Source organism: Microcebus murinus, chromosome 18 (assembly GCF_040939455.1).
Source record: "Microcebus murinus isolate Inina chromosome 18, M.murinus_Inina_mat1.0, whole genome shotgun sequence".
NCBI classification, from domain to species: Eukaryota; Metazoa; Chordata; class Mammalia; order Primates; family Cheirogaleidae; genus Microcebus; species Microcebus murinus.
In genome coordinates, this window is record NC_134121.1 from 19,915,703 (window position 1) to 19,940,583 (window position 24,881).

The 24,881-nt window shown below is 55.1% G+C and overlaps 1 protein-coding gene across 5 annotated transcripts in view; it reads right to left on the bottom strand.

Moving 5' to 3' along the window:
- Positions 1 to 24,881, bottom strand: part of RPH3AL (rabphilin 3A like (without C2 domains)) — a 143,444-nt gene that overhangs the window by 72,810 nt on the left and 45,753 nt on the right. For 4 of the 5 annotated variants that reach the window (XM_075994272.1, XM_012740632.3, XM_075994274.1 and 1 more), the window contains exons 2-4: positions 18,501 to 18,612; positions 15,212 to 15,355; positions 12,428 to 12,557 (exon numbers count right to left, since the gene is read on the bottom strand). In XM_075994272.1, the coding sequence (XP_075850387.1) occupies positions 12,428 to 12,557; positions 15,212 to 15,355; positions 18,501 to 18,577 (351 nt within the window). In that variant the 5' untranslated portion in view covers positions 18,578 to 18,612. Of the gene's footprint in view, positions 1 to 12,427; positions 12,558 to 15,211; positions 15,356 to 18,500; positions 18,613 to 18,746; positions 19,013 to 24,881 lie in introns of those variants that run through there. The other variant, XM_075994273.1, reaches the window with a different exon arrangement.

Genomic DNA, 24,881 nt, shown 5'->3' on the forward strand with positions numbered 1-24,881 from the left:
GAGAGTTGGGCCCGCCCCTTGGGGCTTAGACCTCCCAGCTGGGTGTTTCATTCATGCTGCTAAAGTCAGCAGGTTGCAGCCAGGGAATGGACTGAGGCCCTGGATACCACTCGGAGGCATTTTAGAGTTTATGTCGTAGGCAGTAGGGAGCCACTAAAGACTTTAGGGGGAGGGAGAGGGCAACATGATCAGAGCTGTATTGGAGCAAGATGAACAAACAGAGGAGCAGAGAATGGGCTGGAAAGCAAATGAGACTCCACCATAGTCGGGGGCCCTGCAATGGCACAGCCAGCCTGTCCCCTGGGCCAGCTACCCGGCCTGTAACCTGGGAGCACCACACCTCCCACTGAAGGCAGGATGAAGAGGGTAGGGAAGGAGTTTGGAAGGGACAAGGCTAAAGAATCCCCAAGAAGCCTCCGATGACAATGGCCTCACACTCAGATCAGAGGCCAAGGCTGAAGGGAGACTGACCGGCTCCCCCACCAGCAGGAGCGCTGCCGGGGGGAACAGGACAGGCCCACCCCACCCCGAGGGGAGGTCAGCGAGCAGCAGACAGCTGCAGGGAACGTGGCAGCAGGAAGCACAGGGCGACTTGGAGCGGTGAAGGATCGCAGGCCTCCCGGAGTGCGGCTGGCAAGGTGTGCGGCGCCGGGCCAGGCCGGACTGGAAATGTCATTATGTGTTATTTACCGCAACAGAGGACAAGAGGCTGCGCGGAATTACCGCTCCTGGTAACGGCCGCTAAACAGATTTGCCAACGACGCTTCCTGCCGCCCTCGCGCTCTCAAGGTTGCGCTGACCAGACCCAGGGAAAAGAGCCGCAGGGCTCAGGTGGCAGGGGCCCGAGGGACACGAGGCGCCGCGGGACAGCCTGGACAAGCTGCAGAGCCCTCATTGGTGTTGGGAGCACCTTCCTCTGGGAGTCTCCCGCACGTCTAAAGACACATGAAGCCGAAGAAGCATCAGAGGCACAGGGGGCTCTCGGCAGGACACGCCAGCCCCCGCGCTGGCTTCCTCCTGCTCGGGGGACACAGACTCCATCACAGCCTGAGCCGAAGCCAGCTGGGAAGCGAACCCGCCACGGCTTTAACACGACAACAAACCGAGCTGCGCCCCAGAGGCACAGAGAGGAGCTGTAGCTCCCAGCTGCGGCGGCTGCAGTCCCCAGTCCAGGGACAGCAATGCTGCAAGGGCCTGAGCTTCCCAGGAGGAAACCGCAGGAAGGGCCAGAGAGAGTCTCTCGTCCAGCCCTTTCCTTGTACAGGAAGGCCCAGCGAGAGGAAACGAATTTTATCTGGGGTCACGCAGAGGGTTCAGAGCAGAGCTGCCACTGGGTGGGGACTCCTGACTCCCGGTGTGGGCACAGCGGGGCAGGTGCAGCTGAGGTTCAAGTGTGCTCTACCTGGGAATTCAGGCCACTGCCCCCACCCCACCCACTAAGTCCATCCTCTGACTTACACAAGGACCCAGGAGCCTTCGGGGAAATGACCTTGAACTGTGTCCTCAGCTAGATTTCGTACGGGGGGGGGGGGGGGGGGGGAGGGTATGTCTGTGCATGGCGGGGAGGAGTGAGCAGAGGAAGGCAGAAGCCAAACCCCAGAGAGGGACATGACCCTGGGACAGAGTCGGACCTAGGCGACAGGCTAGACTTAGCAGGAAACAGGACAGCTGTCTGCAGCCCTGAGCGTGTGCAGCCAGGCACAGCCCCCAGCTTTTCCTCACAGGCACCCCTGTTCTGGCCCAGCAGGGTGCGTGAGCAGCCTGGAAAAGAAGGGGTCTCTCTCTGGTTAGTGTGAAAAACTCCTTATGTTACATAGCTCCTAGAAATGGAATTAGATTGATATGTATAGACCCTGGGCCATGTCTTCAATATGTTGTCATGTGAAAAGATGAAAAAAGGAAATGACAGAATAAGAAATATATTATGGTCCCATTAAGAAAAAAAAAATACACGCATACACATGTGTGTACATTTGTGTGGTGTGGACAGAAAAAGGTGTGCAAGGACAAACATCCAGACTGCAGTCAGGGGTGGGGGTGGGGGCTCATATTCTACACACATCTGTATTATTCGACTTCTGTTTCAGGGTTGGATTATCTTTGATATGCAATGTCTACGAGGCATTCAGGTCAGAAAATCAACTCAGCTGCTCTCTATAGGATTCTGAACAGAGATAAAATCTGGGGCTTATAAAGTTAAGAATTAATGCCTCAGACATGGATTAGATCAGCCAGAGGTTATTATGAAAGAGAGAGAGGGGAGGGAAAGAGTGCAGGAGGGAAGGCGGCTGTATTATTTGACTTTTTATAATTAGGGAGCAGTTACCATGTGTCAGGCGCTGTTTCTAAGAGCTCTCATTCCCATCCTCACAACCACCCTCTGAGAGAGGCGGTATTATTATTTCCAATTTCCAGGTGAGCACACTGAGGCTGAGAGAGGAAGTAGTCCAAGCCAGGAGAACCCAGGGAGCCGGAATCCAGTGCTCTAAACCTCTATGCAATAGTAAAATTCCAGGAAAAGAAAATAAGACAAAGAGACGCTATCTCATTAAATCCTGTAATCTGTTGAACCCTCCACCTGCAGTACCTCCCCCCAAATCAATGACATGACCCAGAGGGAAGGAAGTCACCGCCCTCCTCCCTTCAGAGCAGCCTGGTGCCCTGGGTGGGGCTAGGACAGGGTGGGAGCTCCTATTTGACAAAGGGCCAGGAAGCAAACGTGTCAGGCTGTCACTGCTCGACTCAGCCAGGGTAGTGCCAAAGCCGCGCAGACAACATGTAAATGGATGGGCCTGGCTGTGGTCCAATAAATCTTTACGGACACTGAAATTTGAATTCACAATTTTCACATGTCCTAAGTTATTATTACTCTTTTACTCTTTTGAGTTTTTCCCCCAACCACTGACAAATGTAAAAACCATTCTAGTTTATGGGTTGCACAAAAACAGGTGCAGATCCCTGATCTAGGCCCACCAGGCTCCTGCGTCCCTGGGGTAGGAGAGGAACAGGGTCATCGGGACGCCTGGAGTGGGCTCCAGGGGTCTGCACCACCAGGCGGGCACGTGTACAGGAAGGCGGAGGCGTTACCAGTGCTAGAAACTGAGTTACAGCCTCGAGCCCAGGCACTGGCCGAGTGGGGCTCAGGGTAAAAGCCCAAGTTGGGACAAAGTCAAGATGCAGCATATTAAAGCCCTAAGCTCTTGGTGGCTAAACTCAGGGCAACCAGTGCCCTCGCCTGCATGGTGAAGCTGTGCCTCCCCCACAAGGGCCAATCCAGCATATAGGATGGCGCCGGCCGCCTAGCTGAGGGGCTGGGTGGGGCAGCGCTCACCCTCCCTGGAGGCCCAGCTCACACCAAACTCCTCTGCTACACAGTGCACGTGGCTTCCTGGGACCCCAGCCCACCTGCACCAATGTGCCCCAGGAGCCCCGCCCTGTGCCTGCCCCGGCCCTGGCCTGGCCCGGCCCTCCATGGGAGGCCCGAGCGCAAACGCAGCCTGGTGGGCAAGGCCGAGAGACCCCACCACAGGCCCACCGTGACCTGGCAAGGGACTCAGCTTCCACCTAGCGCCCATTTCCTCTCCTGCCAAGTGCTGATTGTGAGCGCCCAGGGTGCTTTGATAATGAGCTGGGCAGGGGCCTGGCGCGGGGCGAGACCTCCGTCCCGGCAGCTCTCGCCGTTGCTGACTCTTATCTGCCTTTTGAGTCTCCATCTCGGCCGTCCCTGCCTTAATCGGGCCCTTGCTGTGGCTAATTGGATAATTCAGTTACCCACGTCCTCTCTCCAGCCACTACATATTCCTTCTTCCAAATCTGCATCTGGACTTTACCTCCCCAAAGACCCATGTGACTGTCATTTAACTGCTTAGCACCCTCTGATAGCTCTGCTGCCACACGGCAAAACACAAACTCCTCTGCCCGGCACAGGGAGCCTTCCTGGTCCTCCTGGCACTCTTCCTCCTCTGCCTTCCCTCCTCTCTTCCCTCTGCTTCTTTCTTCCTCCCTCCCCCGTGCACACAAACCACCAGCCATGCCCACCGTCCCAGCACTTCCTCGGCACCTGCCTCCCCAGGGCCGTGCCTCCCCCATGCCCGTGCGCCCACCCTCCAGGCCCGGCTCCAGCTGCACCGAGCCCTCCTCTGTGTCTCCAGGTGCCGGCAGGCTCACCCACGGCAGACCTGCCCCACGTCACCCTGCCCCCGTATGGTAAGAGAGCACAGCCTACTTGGTTAACTGCCAACTGGCAGCTCCTGGGGACAGGGGCTGGCACCTCCACTGCTTCACCCTCGGGGCCCCGCATGAGGTGGGCCCAGAACTGACCCACAGGACAGGTAATGCTGGTCTCTCTCTGTCCAGGAAGCTCTGGACCTTGCTGCCGTGTGGTTCCTGGCCATCCTGGGTCTCTGTGGGCCCCGAGCTGCCTTTGTCCTGAGGACCCTGGGCTGACGGCCAGCGGCATGCTGGTGGCTAGCTAGGGTGCACAGCCATGGGCTCTGACCCGCACAAAGTGGTGATTCTTCTTTCTTTCTTTGGGAGAAGAAAAGCCACGCCACAGGCCCCAAAACAGCAAGAAGAAAGTGCACCTTGATGGAGACGCTTGGACTCCAGAGCAAGTGGACGTTCCTGGTGGCCTTGTGGCGTCTGGTCCACTCCTCTGTCCCGGCAACAGGAGCCCAGTCGGTTCCTGCCGAACAGCCGTGGAGAGGCGAGAGCAGCTGGAGCAGGCCCTTTCGGGCAGATGAATTAAGTGACTTTTCCCGGGAATTTAGGGAACGTCAGTAGCTGAATGAAAAAAATCCACCTTCATAAGGAGGCACAAACACACATCTTCTACGTCTGCGTTAGGTCAAAGGAGAAAGGCCACTGCCAGGCCAATCTGGAGGCGACCGAGATGAAACGGCTCAAGGAGGCTGGTCTGCGGCTCTACCCGAGGGACAGGCGCTGAAGGTGAGGTTTGGAAAGGGACAGGGGCCACCAAGGACTTTCACCACACCCTCACTTGGGAGGGTCCCTACAAAAACCTGACTCTTCCCAACCCTTCTGCACTGCTGGTGGGGACCTCAAAGGGCACAGCCGCTACGGAACAACAGCACGGTGGCTCCTCAAAAAATTAAACAGAATTATCGGATGATCTAGCAATTCCACTGCTGGCTATATACCTTAAAGAATGGAAAGCAGGACCTCAAAGTGACATGTGCACACCCATGTACATCGCAGCATGAGTCACGATAGCCAAAACGTAGAAGCAATCCCAACGTCCATCACAGATGAATGGATAAAGGAGGAACATGCAAACAGTGGAATATTATTCAGCCTTAAAAAGGAAGGAAATTCTGACACATGCTCTAGCACGGATGAACCTTAAAGACATCACGTTAAGGGAATCTGGCTAAACCGAAGCTTCCGGTTCAGGAAGTCTGTGGGTAGCTGACATCCTGCATTTCCCACGAGCACCCAGTGACGTCCACACTGCTGGTCCTCAGCCCACATTCAGGGACCTCTCTCCCAGCCTAACGCCTCCGCCTCCAGGAGTTCTCTGGAACCTGGGTGGGGCCAGGAGTCCCAAAGCTTCCTGGGTCCGAAGCAAAATACTTCTCAGAGGCAGCTACTCCTTCCAGGCAGTGCTGCCGCTGGCAGGTCACAAGTCACCACTGTTCCTGAGAGGCACCCTGGGGCCCAGGTGCTGGGTACTGGGAGAGGGCAGGGCTCCGCCTCCTTGTAGTGCCTGGTCCAGGGGGCAGAGAGGAGAGGAACAAGGAAGTTCCACCTGCTCCTCCCTTGACTCAGTGGCCTCTAGTCCCAGACACTGAACAGGGAGGGAAACTGAGGCTTAAGGAAATAGCACAGCCCCCACCCAGCCCAGAGTTACTGCCAGCTCCCCTGCTGGGAGACTGGGCTGACCCTCAGCAGGACACGCCTCCTCTTCAGGGCAAAGTGGCCTTGAGCCAGGTGGTCTGGAAAGGTCAGGTCCTGGCCCAGCCGCCTCCCTCCAGGGCTCCCGACGCCGGGCTGGGGCCATGCCTGATGCCGCCTGAGCTGGACTTCCTCTAAGGGCTCCGAGCAAAGTGCAGGACTTCCTGGGCCTCCTTGGACTCAGCACGCGTGACTGAGATCACCATTTCACGGGCAGGCTACCCTGCGCCTGCACCACGCGACACATCTGGCTGAGACCAGAACGAAATCTGATTGCTTCCCTCAAGCGACACTGCCATCCTGGGCTCGGGCGGGTTCTCCGGCAGCCCTGCCCGGCCTCCCCACAGCTGGCGAAGCCAGCATCTCAATTAGACTGCAAGCTGGCTGGCTCAGACCCTAAGCAATTAGGAGCGCCAGGCCTGTCTAATTAGCCAGCCAGCCCCTCTCCCTCCCCGCTACAGCCTGCAGATAACAAGGGCAGGCGGCCTGGGCGCAAACGGGCCCAATTACAGAGGGGACACAGCGCCGAGGGCCAGATCCACAGGTTCCACCCGCACACTCATTAGCTCGTGGCTGCTGAACCCTGCCAGGGCTCTTGCTGGGGACACCCCTGTGCCCAGGAGCGCCTGAGGCGCTGGTGTGGGCACTTCCCCAGCAGGGACGTCCCCAGCATCCCTGCTCCGCAGCCTGCCCAAGCCCACACGCCTCCCAGCACCCTGGGCTGTAGCCCTTGCAAGAGGTAAGGAGGTGGAAGGCGGAGATGGAAATAAACTGGGGGGCTGCCCAGAAATTGGCAAGCCCAGAGTGAAGAGCTCCTGATGCCCCAGGCTAAGACCCTCCAGGGCGGCCTCCTTAACCCCAACCTCAGCTGTCATTAATCACCCATAATCATTGAACACCCCCCTCCTGCAGTGCAAGGATCTATATGTCTCCTTACACCGTACCCCCAGTGCCTGGCCCCAGTAGGCATACAATAAATGTTTGCTGGATGAGTGAAGGGATGACATCGTGCCTCCCAGACGGCAGGCGGCCCTGCAAGGGCTATCGCTTTTTTTTTTTTTTTTTTCTGACTCTTTTTTTAAAATTTTATTTTGGCATATTATGGGGGTACAAATTTTAAGGTTTCAAAAAATGCCCTTTCCCCCTCCTCCCCCCACAAGTCTGAGTTTCCAGCGTGACCATCCCCCAGATGGTGCACATCTCACTCATTATGTATGTATATACCCACCCCCCTCCCCCTCCCACCTGCCCAATACCCTATTACTGTAGTACCTATGTGTCCACTTAGGTGCTGCTCAGTTAATACCAGTTTGCTGGTGAGTATATGTGGTGCTTGTTTTTCCATTCTTGGGATACTTCACTTAGTAGTATGGGTTCCAGCTCTAACCAGAAAAATATAAGATGTGCTATGTCACCATTGTTTCTTAGAGCTGAATAGTACTCCATGGTATACATATACCACATTTTATTAATCCATTCTTGGACTGATGGGCACTTGGGCTGTGTCCACAGCCTTCCAATTATGAATTGTGCTGCTATAAACATTCGAGTGCAGGTATCTTTTTTGTAGAGTGTCATTGGATCTTATGGGTAGATGCCCAGTAATGGGATTGCTGGATCAAATGGTAGATCCACTTGTATCGCTTTAAGGTATCTCCTTATTGCTTTCCACAGAGGTTGAACTAGTTTGCAGTCCCACCAGCAGTGTAGGAGTGTTCCTCTCTCTCTGCATCCACGCCAGCATTTATTGTTTGGAGACTTTTTGATAAAGGCCAGTCTCACTGGAGTTAAGTGATATCTCATTGTGGTTTGATTTGCATTTCCCTGATGATTAGAGATGTTGAGCATTTTTTCATATGTTTGTTGGCCATTCTTCTGTCTTCTTTAGAAAAGTTTCTGTTCAAGTCCTTTGCCCACTTTTTAATAGGGTTATTTGATTTTTTCTTGCTGATTTTCATGAGTTCTAAGTTTGCAGGGGCTCCCCGTCTAGGCCTCACTGATTCTCCAGGCATCAGCTCCAATGCACCACCTCCTGGAAGAGGGGCCCCCAGGGTGCCAGAGCCTCTGTGATCATCTCCCAGGGGGTTCGGGGCCCTAGAGACCTGCCCATTTGCAGCTCAAAGACAGAAGACTCTTCCCGCTCACAGGCCCCTACAGTTTAGCTTCCCAAAGACCTCGGCTCTACCCCACGTCTTCCAGTTCCCAGGTTCTCACCACCGTGGGAGGCAGCTGGAGCACACCCCACCGCTCCCCTTCTCCATCCTGCTGCTCCTAAGTCAAGTCTGCTGTCTCGTGCTTGAGTCCTTCTTCAGCTCACGTGTCCCTGGCCCCAGGCCTGCATCCTCACAGCAAGGCACCTGGCCAGCCCGTTTCCTGACATGCGCCTCGGCCTGTGCTGTGCTCCTTTCCCCAGATGTCCTTTGCTCTGTTCTCAGCCTTGCAGAAGCTGCCCGGCCTTCAGGGGCCACCTCCTCCAGGCAGCCCTCCAGGCTGCTCTCAGCCCTGAGAGCCCTGGTCCCAGCCGCAGTGGGTATCACTCTAAAGAACACCATCTGCCCACCTTGACCGCTAGGCCCCGGGGGGCCATTCTGCACCCCTCTCCTTTTACATTCCCCCACCCAGCATTCACACACGATGGGCTGAATAAGCAAGCGCTACATAAGTACCTTGCACAGAAACCGAGGGTTTTTCTTATTGGCTCAGGACATCCAATCCTGGAGAGCTACAAAGGTTCCCGGAGGCTTTTATATAAATTACTGAAAATGTCAGGACTAACTGTGGGAGCTCCAATTTCAAGTTTAAGAAAAACATGAATTCTAAGGAGAATATGGGCGCTAGGGGCTGAATGGTGTCCCCTCAACGTGCCTGTGCTGAAGCCCTGGGCCCTGCGTGACTGCGTCTGCAGAGAGGGTCTTTAGGGGGTAACCAGGGTTAAGTGAGGTCGCAAGGGGAGGCCCTGACCCGACAGGGTCAGCGTCTGTATAAGAGGGCGAGAGACCAGAGCTCCCCTCTGCCACACAAGGCAGATGTCTGAGAGCCGGGAAGGGCCCTCGCTAATACCAAATCGGCCAACACACCCCTTGATCTCAGACTTTCCAGCCTTTATTTAAAACCACGAAAAACAAATGCTGTTTAAGGCACCCAGCCTGTGGTATTTTGTTACGGCAGCCTGGGCTGCCTGAGACGCAGCTGAGATACGGGGGGCCATCAGCTCCCTCCTTTGTATCACGTGCACAGTCTGAACAGGGCGAGCCCGGAAGTGGACTTACATTAACAACATGAACAACATGCACAAACTTAACCACTCTCGCCCCCACCCAGCGGTGGAGGAAGCTCCGTCGGCCCATTTCACAGATGAAGGGACAGAGGCCCCAGGAACAGAGGTTAAGTGACTTGTATGAGGTCACTCTGCCATGGCCGAGGCAGGCCCTCCAGCCAAGTCCAGCCGGCCCTACAGTCTGAGCACAGCCGCCCCATGACGCTGCAGCCAGGGGATGCAGGAGGCTGGCCCTCCTGGGTCCCTGTGGCCAGGGGCAGGGCGGCACTCCCGGGAGTGCCGGGTGAGCCCTGGTCGGAGCCCCAGGCGCTGCGTGGCATCTGCGTGGGCACGGTCCTCACTTGGCAAGCCCCTCGCCATGCAGGGTGGCCCAAGTGACCTCTTGCCTTGGCAACACAGGACTCTCTCTCTCTCCGTCCTTGGACCCTCATCCACCCCCGAATTCTTCTCCATCTCCTGAGCATGCACTGAAGAGACAGATGCCCTCTCTTAGCAAATGGCCTCTGACCCTGTGCTGCCTTGTGCGACACCCCACCCCCCAACCACAGCCATCCCCACCTAACTTCTCTCCTGCTTTCACTCCATGAACCCCTGCAATCCACGCGACACACGGCAGCGAGGGATGCCTCTTAAAAACACATACCGGATCAACTGCACCCCTGCTTTGAACGCTCCACTGGTACCCGTTAAACTTACAAGAAAATCCCAGCACCTGCCCTTGACTTAGGAAGCTGTGTGTGACAGGCTGTGCCCACCTCTTGCCCCCTCTCCCCCAGATGCTTTTATTATGTCCTAGAACATTACATGCTTTCTGCCTCAGGGCCTTCCTGCTTGCTGTTCCCCCTGGTTGGAATGCTTTTCCACCCAGATCTTCCTGGGGCGGCCTCTTGCTTGTGTTCAGGCTGAGCTCAGAGACGCCCTGCCTGAGCGCTCTCCCATCATTCTGTTTCAATTCAACGGAGAGCCCTCAGCCCACCTGACGTTACAACATGTTTATTCATTTGTTTGTTGTCTCTCTCCTCCCACTCCTGGAAAACAGCCTCCATGAGAACCAGGGCTTGGTCTGCCTCGTTCATGGCAACGCCAGCACCGAGAACCGCGCCTGCACGCGCTGGGCCCTCTGTTGTTTAACCAGCGAATAAATGTGAATGAATAAATGGACGGCATGATCTTCTTAAAGGCAAATGAAGAAAATCCCCAAAATGCCCATCATCTGGCTGCGGCCCCACCTAGTACCCTCTCTTCCCACCTTTACCCTGAAATAAGTCATCTCAGAAGCCCACGGGGCTCCTCCGCCTCACGGCCCGGGTCAGGACCACGACCTCAGCCTGCTGCAAAATAAGAACCATTTTCATTGGAAATGTCCCCCAGCCCCGCCCAGCGCTCCAGGGTACCCTGGGGAGAGGGGTGGTGAGAGTGGCTGGAAGAACACTGCCATGCAACCCCACATCCGGCTGGGTTCCCCCCCGCACCTGCCGCTATTGCCTAGGACATTGCCCTCCCGGGAGCAGCTGCGTTCACCCTGCAGCAACCCGGGGCGGTGGCAGCCTGCCCCCGGGGCACGGGCCCGGGCTTTCCCAAGAGAGGCAGATGAGGCTCTGCCCTTCCTCATGGCCCCAGAAATCTGGAACAGTTCCAGCAACTGTGGGGCTGAGAGGCAGAAGGAGATAATGGGCTGCGGGGTCCCGTTCCCCCAGGGTGGAAGTCACAAAACATAGCCCCACCCACCCATGTCCTGGGAGGAAGACATTCCCAAGTAAGTCCCCGTGCCTGCCACCCACAGTGGCCTCTAGTCCAGGGCCCATGGCGGGTTTAAGGAGGAGCCAGCACAACTGACACCTGTTACCCCTCCGTGGTTCTTGGACCAATCAATCCACATTCCTCAGCGCAGTTCACCACCTGTGATAGTGCAGGGGAAAAAATCCCCATAACTGAAATCCTGGTTTTCCCACCTATTAACTGGGCACATCAACCTCTTCACACCTTGTTTTTTTCATCCGGCTTTTGAATGCCACTGAGAACGCCCTCATCTCGGCTGCCAATGGCCTTGATGTCCCAAGTCCATGTTTACTTCTTTGACTTCTCTCCATCTTTTATGGTCCTCTCAACCCTTACCACCCAACCCCCCATCCTCCCCCCTCTGTTATTTCTTTCCGGAATTTATTACTTCCTGAAGTCATCTTATGTATTTGATCTTTACTTGTTTTTCAGTTCCCTGACCCAATGGCATCTCAAGAGAGAAGCTTCCTCCTCTGTCTTCACTATTGTGACTCGCTTAAAACAGCAACTGGCACATGGAAATTACTTGAGCATGGGTTCCAACAAAACTAGGGTGAAGACAAAAAAGAGGAAGACGTGGTGTCTCTGGAATGGTCTCCCTAATCTAGGAGGCCAGCAAAGGGAAGTCCCATGATAACAGCTGTGCAGCAACCAGTCTAGGCTGGGGCAGGAATGAGAATCTAGAAGGGCTTCTGCCAGGAGGCGAAAAAAGCCAGCCCCCATGTGATAGGGAGTAAAATTGAGATGCTAAATAATCTTGAGGATCATTACTCTTTGAGTAATAAGAAAAATAAGGGTATGTAGAAACTCCAGGAAAAACCGAAAGTCACACTTAAGTCTCGGACTCAATATATTACTAAAACAATACATAGCACAACTTAGTAAAAGAAACAGAGAAAATCTATTTGATCTTGCTGCAAAGATCATTCAGCTTCCAGTGACCAGAGATCAAGAGAGCAGACCAAGAGAACAGGAAGTGTGATCCTAGCTTACTGCTCGGCTCTGACGAAAATACTGCTTATCTAATACAACCATTAAATAATACCATTTATTGAGTGCTCACGCGCCTGGCAAGGTTTTAAGAGCTTTGCATTAATCCTCATAGGATTAAATAATAATAAATAATCTCTGATGGACATGGTATCGTTACCCCTATTTCACAGATGAGGAAGATGAGGTTTGAGATATTGAACACGTTTTCTGAGCTCATCCAGCTAGTGGAAGAGCTATTTGAGCTCAGAATTCAGTCCCAGGCTGGGAGACCCAGAGGTCCACTTCCCAGAACTGGCCCTAGAAGCCAGGTCATCTCATTTGCAGGCCCTAGCCTCTCTTGCCAAGCAGCAGAGGATACCACGTGCACGAGCACACACGCACACACACTCTCCAGGGAGCCGGGCTGCAAAGCCACAGAGCGGCAGAGCTGGCGCAGGCTGGGTAGCCGGAACGGCAGGGCCTTACCTTCCGGCAGTCTTTGCAGAACACTGACGAGCTGCCCAGGAAGCCCAGCACCTCCCCGCAGAGCAGACACTGGGAGAGGCCGTTCCCCATCACGTTCCGCCTCATGGTCTCCAGCCGCTCCACCAGCCGCCTGCAGCACAGGGCGTGGAGTCAGAGGGAACGCGCTTCCTGTCTCCATCCCCACCGCTGCTGGGCACAGCCGCCCTGTGTCCCCAACCATGTCCCCTGCGACTTGCCCTCCTGTGGGGTAGTGTTCCCTGCCCCACTCCTTCCCCTGACTAGCCCCCAATGGTTCCTCCACTTGCCAACTACGAACCGAGCGCCGTTGATAGCCAGACACTGGGGTATTGCAGCAAAGAAGCCAGAGACAGACACGGTCCCTGCTCTCATGGAACTTACGTTCAATAAGGGAAAAAAAGCCATAAACAAGTAAACAAGCAAGCTGATGGCAGGCAGGAGCAGCACTATGAGATGAAAGTCGAGGGGGCCAGGGAGGGCAGAGAGATTGAGGGGGCAGGGGCACGTTCGATGGCGACCAGCGAAGGCTCTCGGAGAACACGGGAAGGGAGAGCTGAGGAACGACAGGCCCAAACCCAGGGAAGAGCCGGGAGCAGCCCAGGCCGAGGGAACAGCAGGGGCCAGGCTTGGGGCTGAGAAGGGCTCGGCACAGCAGCACGGAGGCGGGCACCTCCGCAGGGAGGCCGAGATAACGTGCAGCTGGAGGGGCAGGCAAGGGCCAGAACGTGTCGGTTTTGTAGGTCACACAGTGGAATTTAGATTTTTCTCTAAGATCAACGTGAAACCCCTGAAGAGTTTTAAGGAGGGGAGTGATTTGAGCCATGCAACATTTTTAACACTCACTCTGGCTTCTGCGGGAAGCTGCGGTAACAGGGAGGGGAGGCGAGGGAGGAAGCCGGGGAGGCTGGGGGGGGAGTCCAAGGGAGGGAGGATGGGGACGGGACAGGCTGCATTTCAGAGGCAGCCTCGAGGGATCCAAGGCCGGGAGAGGGGAGAGAGAGATCGAGGATGATGTCGAGGCTTCTGGTTGGCACAACTTAGCAGACGGAGAAGCCGGAGGAGGAAAGAAAAAACAGCTCCTGTTGGAAGCCTCGAGATGTCAAGTATGCAAAAGCCTTCCCTGCCCCCCACTGAGCCCGGGGTAGGTGACTCTCCTGGGGCCCACGGCCACCCCTCACATTGTAACCTGGTTACACAACAACCTCTGTGAAACTGTCCCGCTTTGTTGGCCACTAAATTCCTAGTACCCAATACGGACACCTGGTGTAAGTTCTTGAATGAATGAAGGATGAAGTATGGGCACCTGATCTCCTCTCACCACACAACCCCCGGGAGGAGGATGCTATTTTCCCCATTCTAAAGATGAGAAGACTGAGGCTCAGAGACATGCAGTCCCTTGCCAGGGGCACACAGCTCCCAGGAGGTGGAGCCAGGGTCCCCTCCTCACTGCCCCACACGTCCCCGAGGAGATGAGGTGCCGCCGGGCTGCAGGAGAGCAGACTGGGCCACGAGGCTGCCTCTGCGCACACGCCGCCCCCCCAGCAAGCGCTTCTGGGTTCCACAGGGGTCACTGTCCCTCACCCAGGGACCACAGGGCCTGGGGACAAACCCAGCTTCAGCCCTGGCATGACCCCTTGCCCTCGGGGACCCTCTGCCAGTACAAGCCTGTGTCTCCATGCCTCATACGAACACACAGGACGCTCCTCCTCCCTCTGAACGATTAAGTCCAGGCACTGTCCTGGGTCACCCTGCAGCCCGCCAAGCCCAGCCCTCACACCCTGTGCCGGATTCCGGAGGCGGCACAGGAAAGGCAAAGACGGCAGCCCCGCGGCTGCGAGGCCACAAACGCTTCCGTGGCACGAGGGAGGCCGCCATGGAGCACGCCCCCAGGTCCCTGTGCGCCCTCCTGGGGGAGCCTGGCCAGCAGAGAGCCTGGCAGGGCTGTCGGGGCACAGGTCTGTGAGACGGCAGGGCCCCAGCCAGGCCAGATGAAAAAAAGCAAAATAGTAACAAAACTAATCTGATACAAACCCTTTTGTACCAAAATGATAGTAATATGTCTCCATAATTGAGGCGCACACAGCAAACCGTTAGCACAGCTGATCTCTACAGTGGTACTTTCACTTTCCAAAACTGTGCCTTTCTACAATGTCTGATTTTTTTAGAAAAAGATAAAATACAGGACAAGAAGACCAGAATCACATTAATTCCTGCCATGCGCCGCATGTTTTGTTTTCCTGCTTGTGCTTTTCTGTGCTTTTCAGATTTTCTAGGAAATAGGAATTGCTTTATAATTAAAAAAAAAAAAAGGCACACAAGGATGACGCGGGAAGCAGAGTTGTGGTCAGCTCTGGATGCCAAGGGCCAAGAGCTCACGGCAAGCTGGAGAGCGCCTCCTGCTGGAGCCTCTGGGGGCTGATCCTCGGGTCAGACTCTGCTTGAATCCCTTCCTGGCTGAACCACCGCGGACCCAACCGTGCGCACAGCCCACAGCCCCTAAGGCCTTTCACCACGCCCACGCGCACCCCCACGGTCTCAGCCGCTAGCCCCACCTTACAGAGGGGTACACTGAGGCTCGGAAGGGTTCCGGGCTGCACTCGGGGGCGTTCAGACACAGAAGCCGGGGAAAGCTTGAGCCAGTGACCCCCTGAGCCACTCCCAGAGGTGAAACACAGCTCTGGGACCCAGAGCGCCAGCTTCTCAGCCGCCCGGCCTGCACTGTCGTCCTCCTGAGCTCGCTCCGGCCAGCCGGGGCCCGGCCCTCACCCGATCCTCTGCTGCTCCAAGACGTCCAGCCGCTCCGCCCTCTGGATGACCTGCAGGATGGCCTCCACCTCCGCCGGGCTCAGGCACTGGCTCCTCCTCTGCTTCTCCGTCTGGTAGGTGTGCACGGACCAGCCCGTCTGCAGCCTGGAGAGAGGACAACACAGACTGCGTGAAGGCCACCCTAACACAAACCCGGGCGCCCCTCACTGTGGCTACGAAGCCCCCCTGGGGAACAGTTTGTGGGCAGCCCAGGTGCTGGTGCTGGGGAAAGGGGGTGCGGGCTGAAGACGGGGCAGGCTCGGGCTCCAAGTGCCACCTTGCCATCCACCAGCAACTGGGCCTTGGCGAAGACGGGGGCGCCGTCTTAGCACCGCAGCAGACAGCCTCTGCCTCCTCCCGTGAGCGGGACACACTCAGGGCTTTCAGGCCTCAAAAGCAGCACCCCCTCCCCACCCCTGCCTGCTGGTTTGCTCCACCTGTGCATTTCAGAGACTAAAGTGGTCTGTGATTGGCCAGGACACACCTGGGCCAGGAGAAGGGGACTGGAAACCAGGATCCCTATGTTCAGGGGATCCCCGCCCACCCCCAGCTAGTGGGGAGAAAGGAGGGGCCCCAGGAGTCCACGGCAGGGAGGGCACAAGCACCAGCCCCAACACCGACACCTGTCCTGGTGGGCAAGAATCCTGCTGAGCTCGCTCTTGGGCCAGCACCAGCCCAAGGCCCCAAAGACGTCCTGCAAGGCAGGCCTCCCATTTTTCAGAGGAAACGAGGTGTGGAGCGCAGAGAGGCAGCTAAAGGTAAGAGGGTCGCCCAGCCCCCAACGGCTGGGCTTTCACACCGACCCAGAGGCCGAGCCCTGAGCGGGGAGTTCACGGCCAGCAGCAGCCGCCAGCAGCCCTGCCTGGGAGGATCTCAGGCTCCCCCAGGGCAGCCCCCACACCGCTTCCCTGCCTCCATCGGATCAGCCAGCAAGCCCCAACCGCGTATGTCCTCTCATCTGGCCTCCCGCGGGCCCTGCCACCCTCCAGGTCAGGGACCAGCTCCCACTCGTGGCCACAGCTGCCTCTTAGCAGGCAAGGTCCCCCCACTCAGCAAGGGAGGCAGACCCGAGGCCGCATGACACAGAAGGGAAGGGCCTGCAGCGCGGCCGCACCTGGGAGACCCATCTGTACGCACCCCTGCACGGCGGCCTCATCGCTGCTCCCCTGCTCTCACCAAATGCTATTGGTTCCCTTGTGCTCTAGGCCACGTGCTGTCACCTCAACCCGGGGCGCTTGTTCCTCTCCCTAAACCCTCTTTCACCTGCTCACTCCTAAGACTTTTTAAGACATGACTTTCACTAAGAGGCTTTTCCTCGATCCCTTCCAAAACGGGTTAAGAATCCATTGTCAGAGTTCCTAGAAGGCTTGGGCAAATGTCCACCTCTGGGCTTAAACATTGTTCTCAGGCAACGTGGGACCTGCCATCTCCCCAGCTGGAATGTGAGTCTCTGGAGGACCAGGCCCTGCCCTCTCTGGCCCCCGTCCACCCCTCCACCTTCCTCTCAGGCCATTCGCCCCTCTCTCTCTGCACTGACCAGACACGCTGACCTGTCAAGCCCTTGACACCCCCTGTCCCTTCTACTTCAGGGCCTTTGCACATGCTGCTCCTTCTGCCTGGAAACTCCTCCCCGATATTTCCATCTAACATGTACCCCTCCTCTGGGTCTCAACGTGTAAGTATCACACTCTCCACACTCTCGGGGAAGCCTCTCCTGACCCCCAGACTAGGTTAGTCCCCCACCCCCCTACCTATTACCACTGTCAAAGCAGCTGCATGTGGGTAATTATTTGCATACTGCTCACCTCTCCCATCTGTGCTTCAAGAGGAGAGACCATGTCGGTCTTATTGGCTGCTGCACAACCAGTGCCTGGCACATAGTAGGGGTTTAGAAAACGTCTTCCTGAGGAGGCTAGAGGGGAGCCCCAGGCTGCAGCTGGGGGAGGGTCCCACGGGGCACAGCTCCTGGCTCTGCAGCCCTGGGGAATCGCACTACTGTCCTTTGTGGAGGCTGTGTCGGGCATTACAAAGCAGCACACCCAGGGGAGGAGATAAAAGCATTCGCTCTTCTAAAAGGTGCTACAACAGCTTTGGGCTGCTGCTGACAAGGGCAGGGAGAACTGAAGGGAACACTGTGGGGCCAGGAGGGGTCCCGCCAGGCCCTTGTACAAGAGCACAGGTGGCGTCCCCGCCCGCCCGGGAGGACGCTTCATCAGCCTGGCGGCAGAGGAGAGGGAGAAAGGGCACCGATCTCATCCGTGGTCACTCTCCCTGCGGGGGCAGGACGGGGAGCCGAAGGGAGCTGAGCCATCGTGCCAAAGAGGACAAATTAATTGCAGTGCAAAGATTCCTGCAAATCATGCGTGACTCCACAATTCTTGGGCGTGTGGGATTAATTTTTCTATCCCCCTTTGATGTTTCAGCTCTGTCCCCTGCAGGCTCATAACATATAATTGCAAATTTCTTGAATCTGGTCCCATTTGGGACATGCTGGCTCCTGTAACTGGCACGGAGGAAGGGGCAGAGGAAGGGGCACTCTCATCAGATGCCAGGGACCCCTGAGCCTGTTGGAGCCGGGGGAGGGACTGGAGGGCAGGGGAGGCATCTGAGAGCCCCCCGTCTCCAGCCACAGTGGACAGTGGGGGGAGATGACCTGACTTGCCCAGAGCTGAGGGACAAAAGGAGAACTGGGACCTCCAAGGGAACAGACTGGAACCAGGGAACTAGAGACTCTAAGGAGAACATGGACAAGACCCCAGGACAGCTTGGGGCTGGCAGCGTGCTTCCGCCCAAGGGGTGGCTCTTCGCTCCTACAAAAACCTTTGCTCTGTCCTGTCTGTGAAGAGGGCATCCCAAGACCAAGGGCTCCCTTTCTTATGGGGCTCTTGGACTTAAGGCTCAGTGACAGGAGAGAAAGCCAATGAGATGGTTTGGGTCCCTGCAGCTACTGGGATAGAAAGAACGCAGGCCTGGGAGCCAGGCAGACCCAAGTGTGGGTCCCAGCCCTGCCACTCACATGAGCAAGGAGCTCAGCCTCATTTTCCTCATCTGGAAAATGGGGGTAAATTCTGCCTGGTGGTTAAATGAGTGAATGGCTGCCGAGTGTCTAGTTCAGGGCCTGGGGTGAGGCGTGCATTCGATAGGCACTTGTCTCCAAACATCCCTTTTCTGAGTCCCTAGGAATGAATCTTGCCAAAGAAAGGGGGAAAGCAGGGAGGGAGGCGGGAGGGAAGGCCTAGGGGGTACTCACTTGGCTCGCAGGGCCAGCTGCCGATCATTGGGGCAAACCCACTGATCATTCCCGCTGCCAAAGATGGTGTCAGCCATGGCTCGGGGCACCCCGCCAAGGGCGGAAGTCACATCTGAGATGAGAAGAGGGAAAAAGAAAGAGAGCGCGTCACTGGGTGGGGTGCAGATGGCAGACGGCTCCTCTGAACTCAGGCATCAGAGACTTGATACTTTCAACCTGTCTCCATTCGCCATCCCCTGCTGATACCTGGAATCGCACCATTGGAATCACTCCTCCAGCAAAACGCTGCCCCTCAAAGCTCCTTCTCAAAAGGCTCATGGTTCTGGGAGGTGTGACTAGGTGCTTCACGTGGCTAAACAACAGGAATGAATGTCACTGGCGGGACATCAAAAGGTTAGAATCAGAAAGCAGAGAAGAGGCACGCCCTCGGTAATGTTCCACTCAGCTCGCCAGCCCTGGAGGGCATTTGATACCCTCCTTCCCAGCACAGCTGTACTGGGCACATCTCCAGGCAAGAGGGGCCTGGGCCAGGGGCAGATGGCCAGGAAGCCTGGGCAAACCCTACACTGCTCCCAAGCTGGGGAGATCTGAACGGCGGCCCCAAGCACATGGGTTCTGCTAGCAGAACCTGGCACAACTGCACCTGGCACAATACCAAGGGGCACCGTCCACAGGGACTGCAATGAGGACGGCAACACCCAGGAATCTTACAGGGAAGATTTCCTACTCTAGAACCACCTGATGACTTAACTTGTGCACAGTCTAGCTTAGCTGGCTTTCTCCTTGCTACCAAGAACAGGACCAACTCTTTGATCCTCTATTAATGAGGTTGCTGCTTATGTATTCCAAAGTCAGTGAGTCTGAGTGTGTGTGTGTGTGTGTGTGTGTGTGTGTGTGTTTTGCAGGAGAGAAAAAGGAAGGAGGGGAGAGAGAAAGGAGTTTGAGGGTATCTCAGTCCCAGAGCAAGGACAAGGGGCTATACTCTCATCTAACCCCATCTAGACCAGTGGTTTGCAAACTCAGGACCCCTTTACACTCAAACATAAAACACTGAGGTTGGAAATCCATTTGACATGTCCTCAAAATGTTAAACATAGACTTACCATATGACCCAGAAACTCCAATTCTAGGTATAGACCCAAGAGTACTGAAAGCACATGTCCTCACAAAAACCCGTGCACAAATGTTCTAAGCAGTATTTCTAACACCCCAAAAGCAGAAACAACCAAAATACCCATCAACTGACGAATGGATAAAATGTGCTGTATCCTTACAGTGGGATATTATTTGGCCACGGAAAGAAACGAAGCACCGATACCTACGCTATGACATGGGGGAGCTGTGAAAACACTATGCGAAGTGAAAAGAAGCCAGACACAAAAGACCACAGAGTGTATGACTCCATTTACATGAAGTGTCCAGAATAAGCAAATCTACAGACATAGAAAGTAGATGAGCGGTTGTTAGGAGCTTAGAGAGTGACTGCTCATGGGTTCAGGGTTTCTTTCTAGGGTGATAAAAATGTTCTGGAATCAGACGGTGGTGATGGTTGCACAATTTTGTAAATATACTAAAACCCCTTTAAAAGTGTGGGTTTTATGGTATGTGAATTACAACTCATTAAGGTGATATAAAAAATTCTTGAGGACCCAAAAATATATGGGCTATATCTATTAATATTAGAAATTAAAGCTGAGAAATTTAGAAAATTCATTAAAAATAATAAACCCCCTCACTGCTTCACTTGACTAGAAAAAAAAAGAGAAAAAATAAACCAATTAGAGGCTAACATAGCTTACATAGTTTATGAAAAAAACTATATTTTAAAGATAAAAATAATTAGTAGGATGGATGACATTGTTTTACATTTTTACAAATTTAATGTTTGGCTTAACAAAAGACGGCTGGATGTACATGTCCAATTTTGCATTCCATCTTTTGTGACGTGCTGTTTTGTTAAGGTCCATGAAGGACATCCAGACTCTCACAGATATGTATGAAAGTTGGGAAAGGGAGGTGCATTTTGATAGCCTTCCTAGGCAATTGTGAATGTTTTTCTTTCATACTGCACCCAAACTCAGATGGTAGTTTCTTAATAGCTAGTTCCAATGTGGCATCAGAAACCATATCGGTGAACTTTTCATTTTCTGTTTATCTGTGAGGAATGAGACCAAGAGTCTTATTATTCTGATTATGAAAATAGTTTTGACTTTGTGACTCCTTCTGAAAGCTCTTGGGGAGCCCCAGAGATGCCAGGACCGTGCTTTGAGAACTGCTTTTCTAGACCAAATGCCACCCATTTCCATGACGACCAGCAGGGGGCAGCGTGGAGGCAGCAGCCACCTGACCCACCACCTGGGGACCAAGCCCACGACCTTAACCGCGCCGGTCTCCATCCCACCGGCACTTCCGGGCACCTGCTCTTCCCGGTTGGACCTGACACCCGACTGCCGGCTGCCTCGGGAAAGAGACGTGGCAACCCCAGAGCGCCAGGTGTGGAGACCCCATGGCCAGGACTGAGAGGCCTGGGATCCCCCAAGTCCCCAAAGGCCCCCTCCGACTTACACTCTTGACTGTCACCCAAATGAAGCCAATGTACAACCCAGGAAAACAAAGACGGGGTCAAAAAAGAAATGGCACGCTTATAAAAAAAAACAAACAACAAAAAAACGGCACACTCATCAAGTAACTTTAAACTCGCACCCATTTCCAGCTTTTTGTGCATTTATGGTTTGTTTTGCTTTGTGTGTGTTTTTTTAAGGTTCCGTTATCTCATGAATAGCACAGTCACACCGCCCCGTGTGGGTGTGAAAAGCGTTACTCTCTTCAGAGTAAACATTTAAAGCTTACCACAGCTCGGTAGCCGTTTCTTTTCTTTTCTTTTTTTTTTAATATTCTGGGAGCTTCAAGAAAGGGCAGTGATGGGGATGTCGCCGGTGGAGAGGCCGCGTCCTGGGGAAACTGCATGTCCAGGAGCCCAAGGGTTTGGCCTCACAGGCGCCACTCCCGCCACAGCCTGCAGGGGGCGCCACGGCCCGGGCCGCTGCTCCCCCGGACTGCGCCTCCCCGCCATCCTGCTGCGGCTGGGCACGGCGAGGTGGCCCCTCTGCCCTGCCAGGCACCCCACGGAGGCAAGGATGCTCCGGGGCTGACCCCACGGGGAGGAGCAAACCAGGGAGCTTCAGGGTAGGAACTCTTCCATAGGAAGACCCCATCCTCTGCAGGGGTGGGGACGGGGAGGGATGGCGGGGAGAAAGAGGGAGCCCTGTGCCCTGACTCTCAAACTTTCATCTCCCTGATGGTGGGGACAGGCGGGGCGGGGGGGTGTCCAAGTCACCACAGCAGGGATTAAAGGCACGAGATGTTCCTTGCAGCCCCCAACAAATCACCCCCATGTGACTCTCTAGGGAATGAGCCCCTTTGTCACCTTTGGGTCACTTCCTAGTGGGGCCAGACTTTGGGGGTCACTGGTAAGGGAACCCCCAAATTGACATTTATCTGTCCTCTGACCCATCTGGGGTCTATTCATTTTTTTAAACCAAAAAACTTTAGCCAAAACAACTCATCAATCTGCAGCTACACACAGGCTCTTCTGTTCTTCCTAAACCTAATCATTGCTCTTTCTGCCGGACAGATGAGAAGGAGAGAAGTTAAGAGACGAAGAGGAGACCACACAGCTGCCTATGCTGGCCAGCTAGCCCGCAGACCAGTACTTCTCCGCATCACGTCGCCTTCTGTGGACCTGTAAGCACAGAGGGAAGGGCTCAGTGCCAGCGAGGAAGGTGGAAAGAAAAAGGCCTGTGAAAGTCTGGCTGTTACGCAAACCCAGTAGAAGTCCGGGAACAAATCAATTATCTTCCTGGGCCTCAGTTTCCATACTGCTACCCAAGGGAGCTGAGCCAGACTGGAGTGGCCGCCCCGTGCAATTCCAACACCCGACTCCAGCCCTGCCAAGTTGCATGAGGGAGGCAAGGGTGACAGCAGGGGACAGGAGATCAGTCCTGGGCCGGGAGGCTCGTGGCCTGAGCCCCTACTTCAGCCTAGTCCACAGGGCAGAGAGGAAGGTGGGGTGCAACAAATACACTCCCTGTGCCCCCACCCCTCTTGCTCCCAGACCTTCAGGGAAGAAGAGCCCAGAGTCAAATGGCACAGGGAAGTCAAGGGAGATGGAAGGGTGTCACCTCCAGGCCGGGGCCCTGGGTACTGGCTGTGTAGGCTCATCACAGACGGCAAAACTGTGGCTGACCACATCCATGGGATGGCTCTGAGTGAAGGTTAGAAATGAAGACCCAGGAGTTCAGGCCCCAGCTCAAGGACTGCTGTCCCCCCCCCCCCGGCGGTGGCTGGCACCTAAGAAGGTATGGCCGTCCTTCACCCACCTGGAGCAACCTCAGGACAGTGGTGGGAGAGGAAGGGCAACTCTCCAAACCTCTTTGGTCTGAGCTGACAGCCAGTTCCCTGACTCAGTACTGACCAGGGCCTCACCAGCTGATCCCTGTCCCTGTCCCTGTCCCCTCCAGCACCCCCTTGGCCAGTGGGCCCCTCTGCCAAACTGTGTGCTCACCACCACCCCACACACACCTGGGCTAGGAGGGGCAGGGAGTTTGACCCACACCCTCTTAAGACCTGGGTCCTTAAAACTTCCAAGGAGCAGTGAGTGCCAAGTGCACTAAATGCGGATTGCACCATTGTATAAACAAATGGCGATTTGCTCTGGGCAAAAATGAACTGATGAGGGAACAGAACAGGGGCTCACAGAAGGAGAGTGAAAAGCAGAGAAGGCAACCCCCAGATGCAGGAGGGGAGGATGGAACTGGCCCGGAGGGGTGCAGGGGCAGGACGTTCTGCGGACAGAGGCCTGCATGGGCTCTGGCCACTTCCTAGGGAAACTGGGGACAAGTGACCCCTAGAACCAGGTCTGCATGAGGTCCTCCCCGCTGGGCCAGGTGAGAGGCTAGTGGAGAGGGCTGTGTGCACACACGTGTCATGTGCACATTCATTGAGCACAGCTCAGGGCTGCCGCTGAGGAAGGCAGACTGTCGTGGGGAGGGTGGGCATTCTACCCGGGAACCAGCCCAGAGGTCCTCGGTTCTACTGACATGTTTCCATTTCTTCTTCTCCCCCACCGGACCATGGGCTCCCTGGGGGAGGGTGGTCCCCAAATCCTCCTTCTCTTGCCCTCCCTGATGCTCAGCACAGGCCTGCTGCAAAACAGGTGCTCAGTGACTATCTATTTAATTTAACCACATCTCATCAGCGATGGCCGTTCCCAGACGAGGAAGAATTCAGAAAACAAACCAGATATGCTCAGAGCAGAGTGCGGCTGTAACCACGCTCTGCGACTTGTTGACTCATAAGCAGTTTGCTCCCCAAGATTCCCCACGGGGCAGTCAGCACAGCGGCAGCTCCATCTGACAGCTGAGCCGGCTCCCCGCCGAGGGGCTGGTGCACCCACGGGGCCTCTGCTGCAAAGCCCACGCCTCCCGATGCGGCCTCGACCCCCCGAGTGAGCCAAGCCGGGTGGCGGAGGTCGCACCCAAGCCAGCCTGGCAGGCAGACACTCGTGGGCTCTTTGTAAGACCCTGCAGCAAAGGACCCAAGCGGGGACAGGGAACAGGAGCTGCCTGGTGATGATTTCCGGGGAAAATTCCTAGGGGATGGGGGTTCGTAAGCCCCAGGCAACTTTCTGAGACAAATCTGTAGAAGCAAACACATTCTTACAGGGGGATCCAGTTCTCTCCCTAATGTCAAAAGCTCGTCACCACCCCCGGTGTTAGTCACTGCAGGCGGATGCGGCAGTCACAGGGCAGGCACGGCAGAGTCGTCTCCTCTGAGCAACAGTCATCATGCAACCCGTGTGGTCACTTCCTGCGCACTATGATATACTATATTATAAAGAAAAATGACCCTAAACTCACTCAGCCACCCCCAGCCCCGTGACAAGTCTGAACATCTTAATGTAGCACCTTCTGATTTTTCTAGGTATTTATGTACAGATTTTAAATAAAACTGGATTCTCACTACTACCTACGCTGAGCTGCTTCCATACCATGTTGTACTTTCCCATGTTATTAAAGTTCTTCGAAAATATGAGTTGTGACTACAACTTAGTATTCTGGATATAATATATTCTACCATTTTCCCATTTGGGGGCCATAGATTGTTTTCAATTTCGCTCTATTATATTTGAAACTAAAAATGTATACCCTAGGAGATAAATCTTTATGACCATCTCTGGTCCCTTAGAATAAATTCTCTTAGAATAAATTCCAAAAAAGGTAAGGGGACGTGCATTTTTTAGATGTATTTTTGAGATAACTTTTCAATGGTCACGTTCAAAGCCAATCGAAGCTGTCAGTGGCAGGCCTCATGTCTACTCTC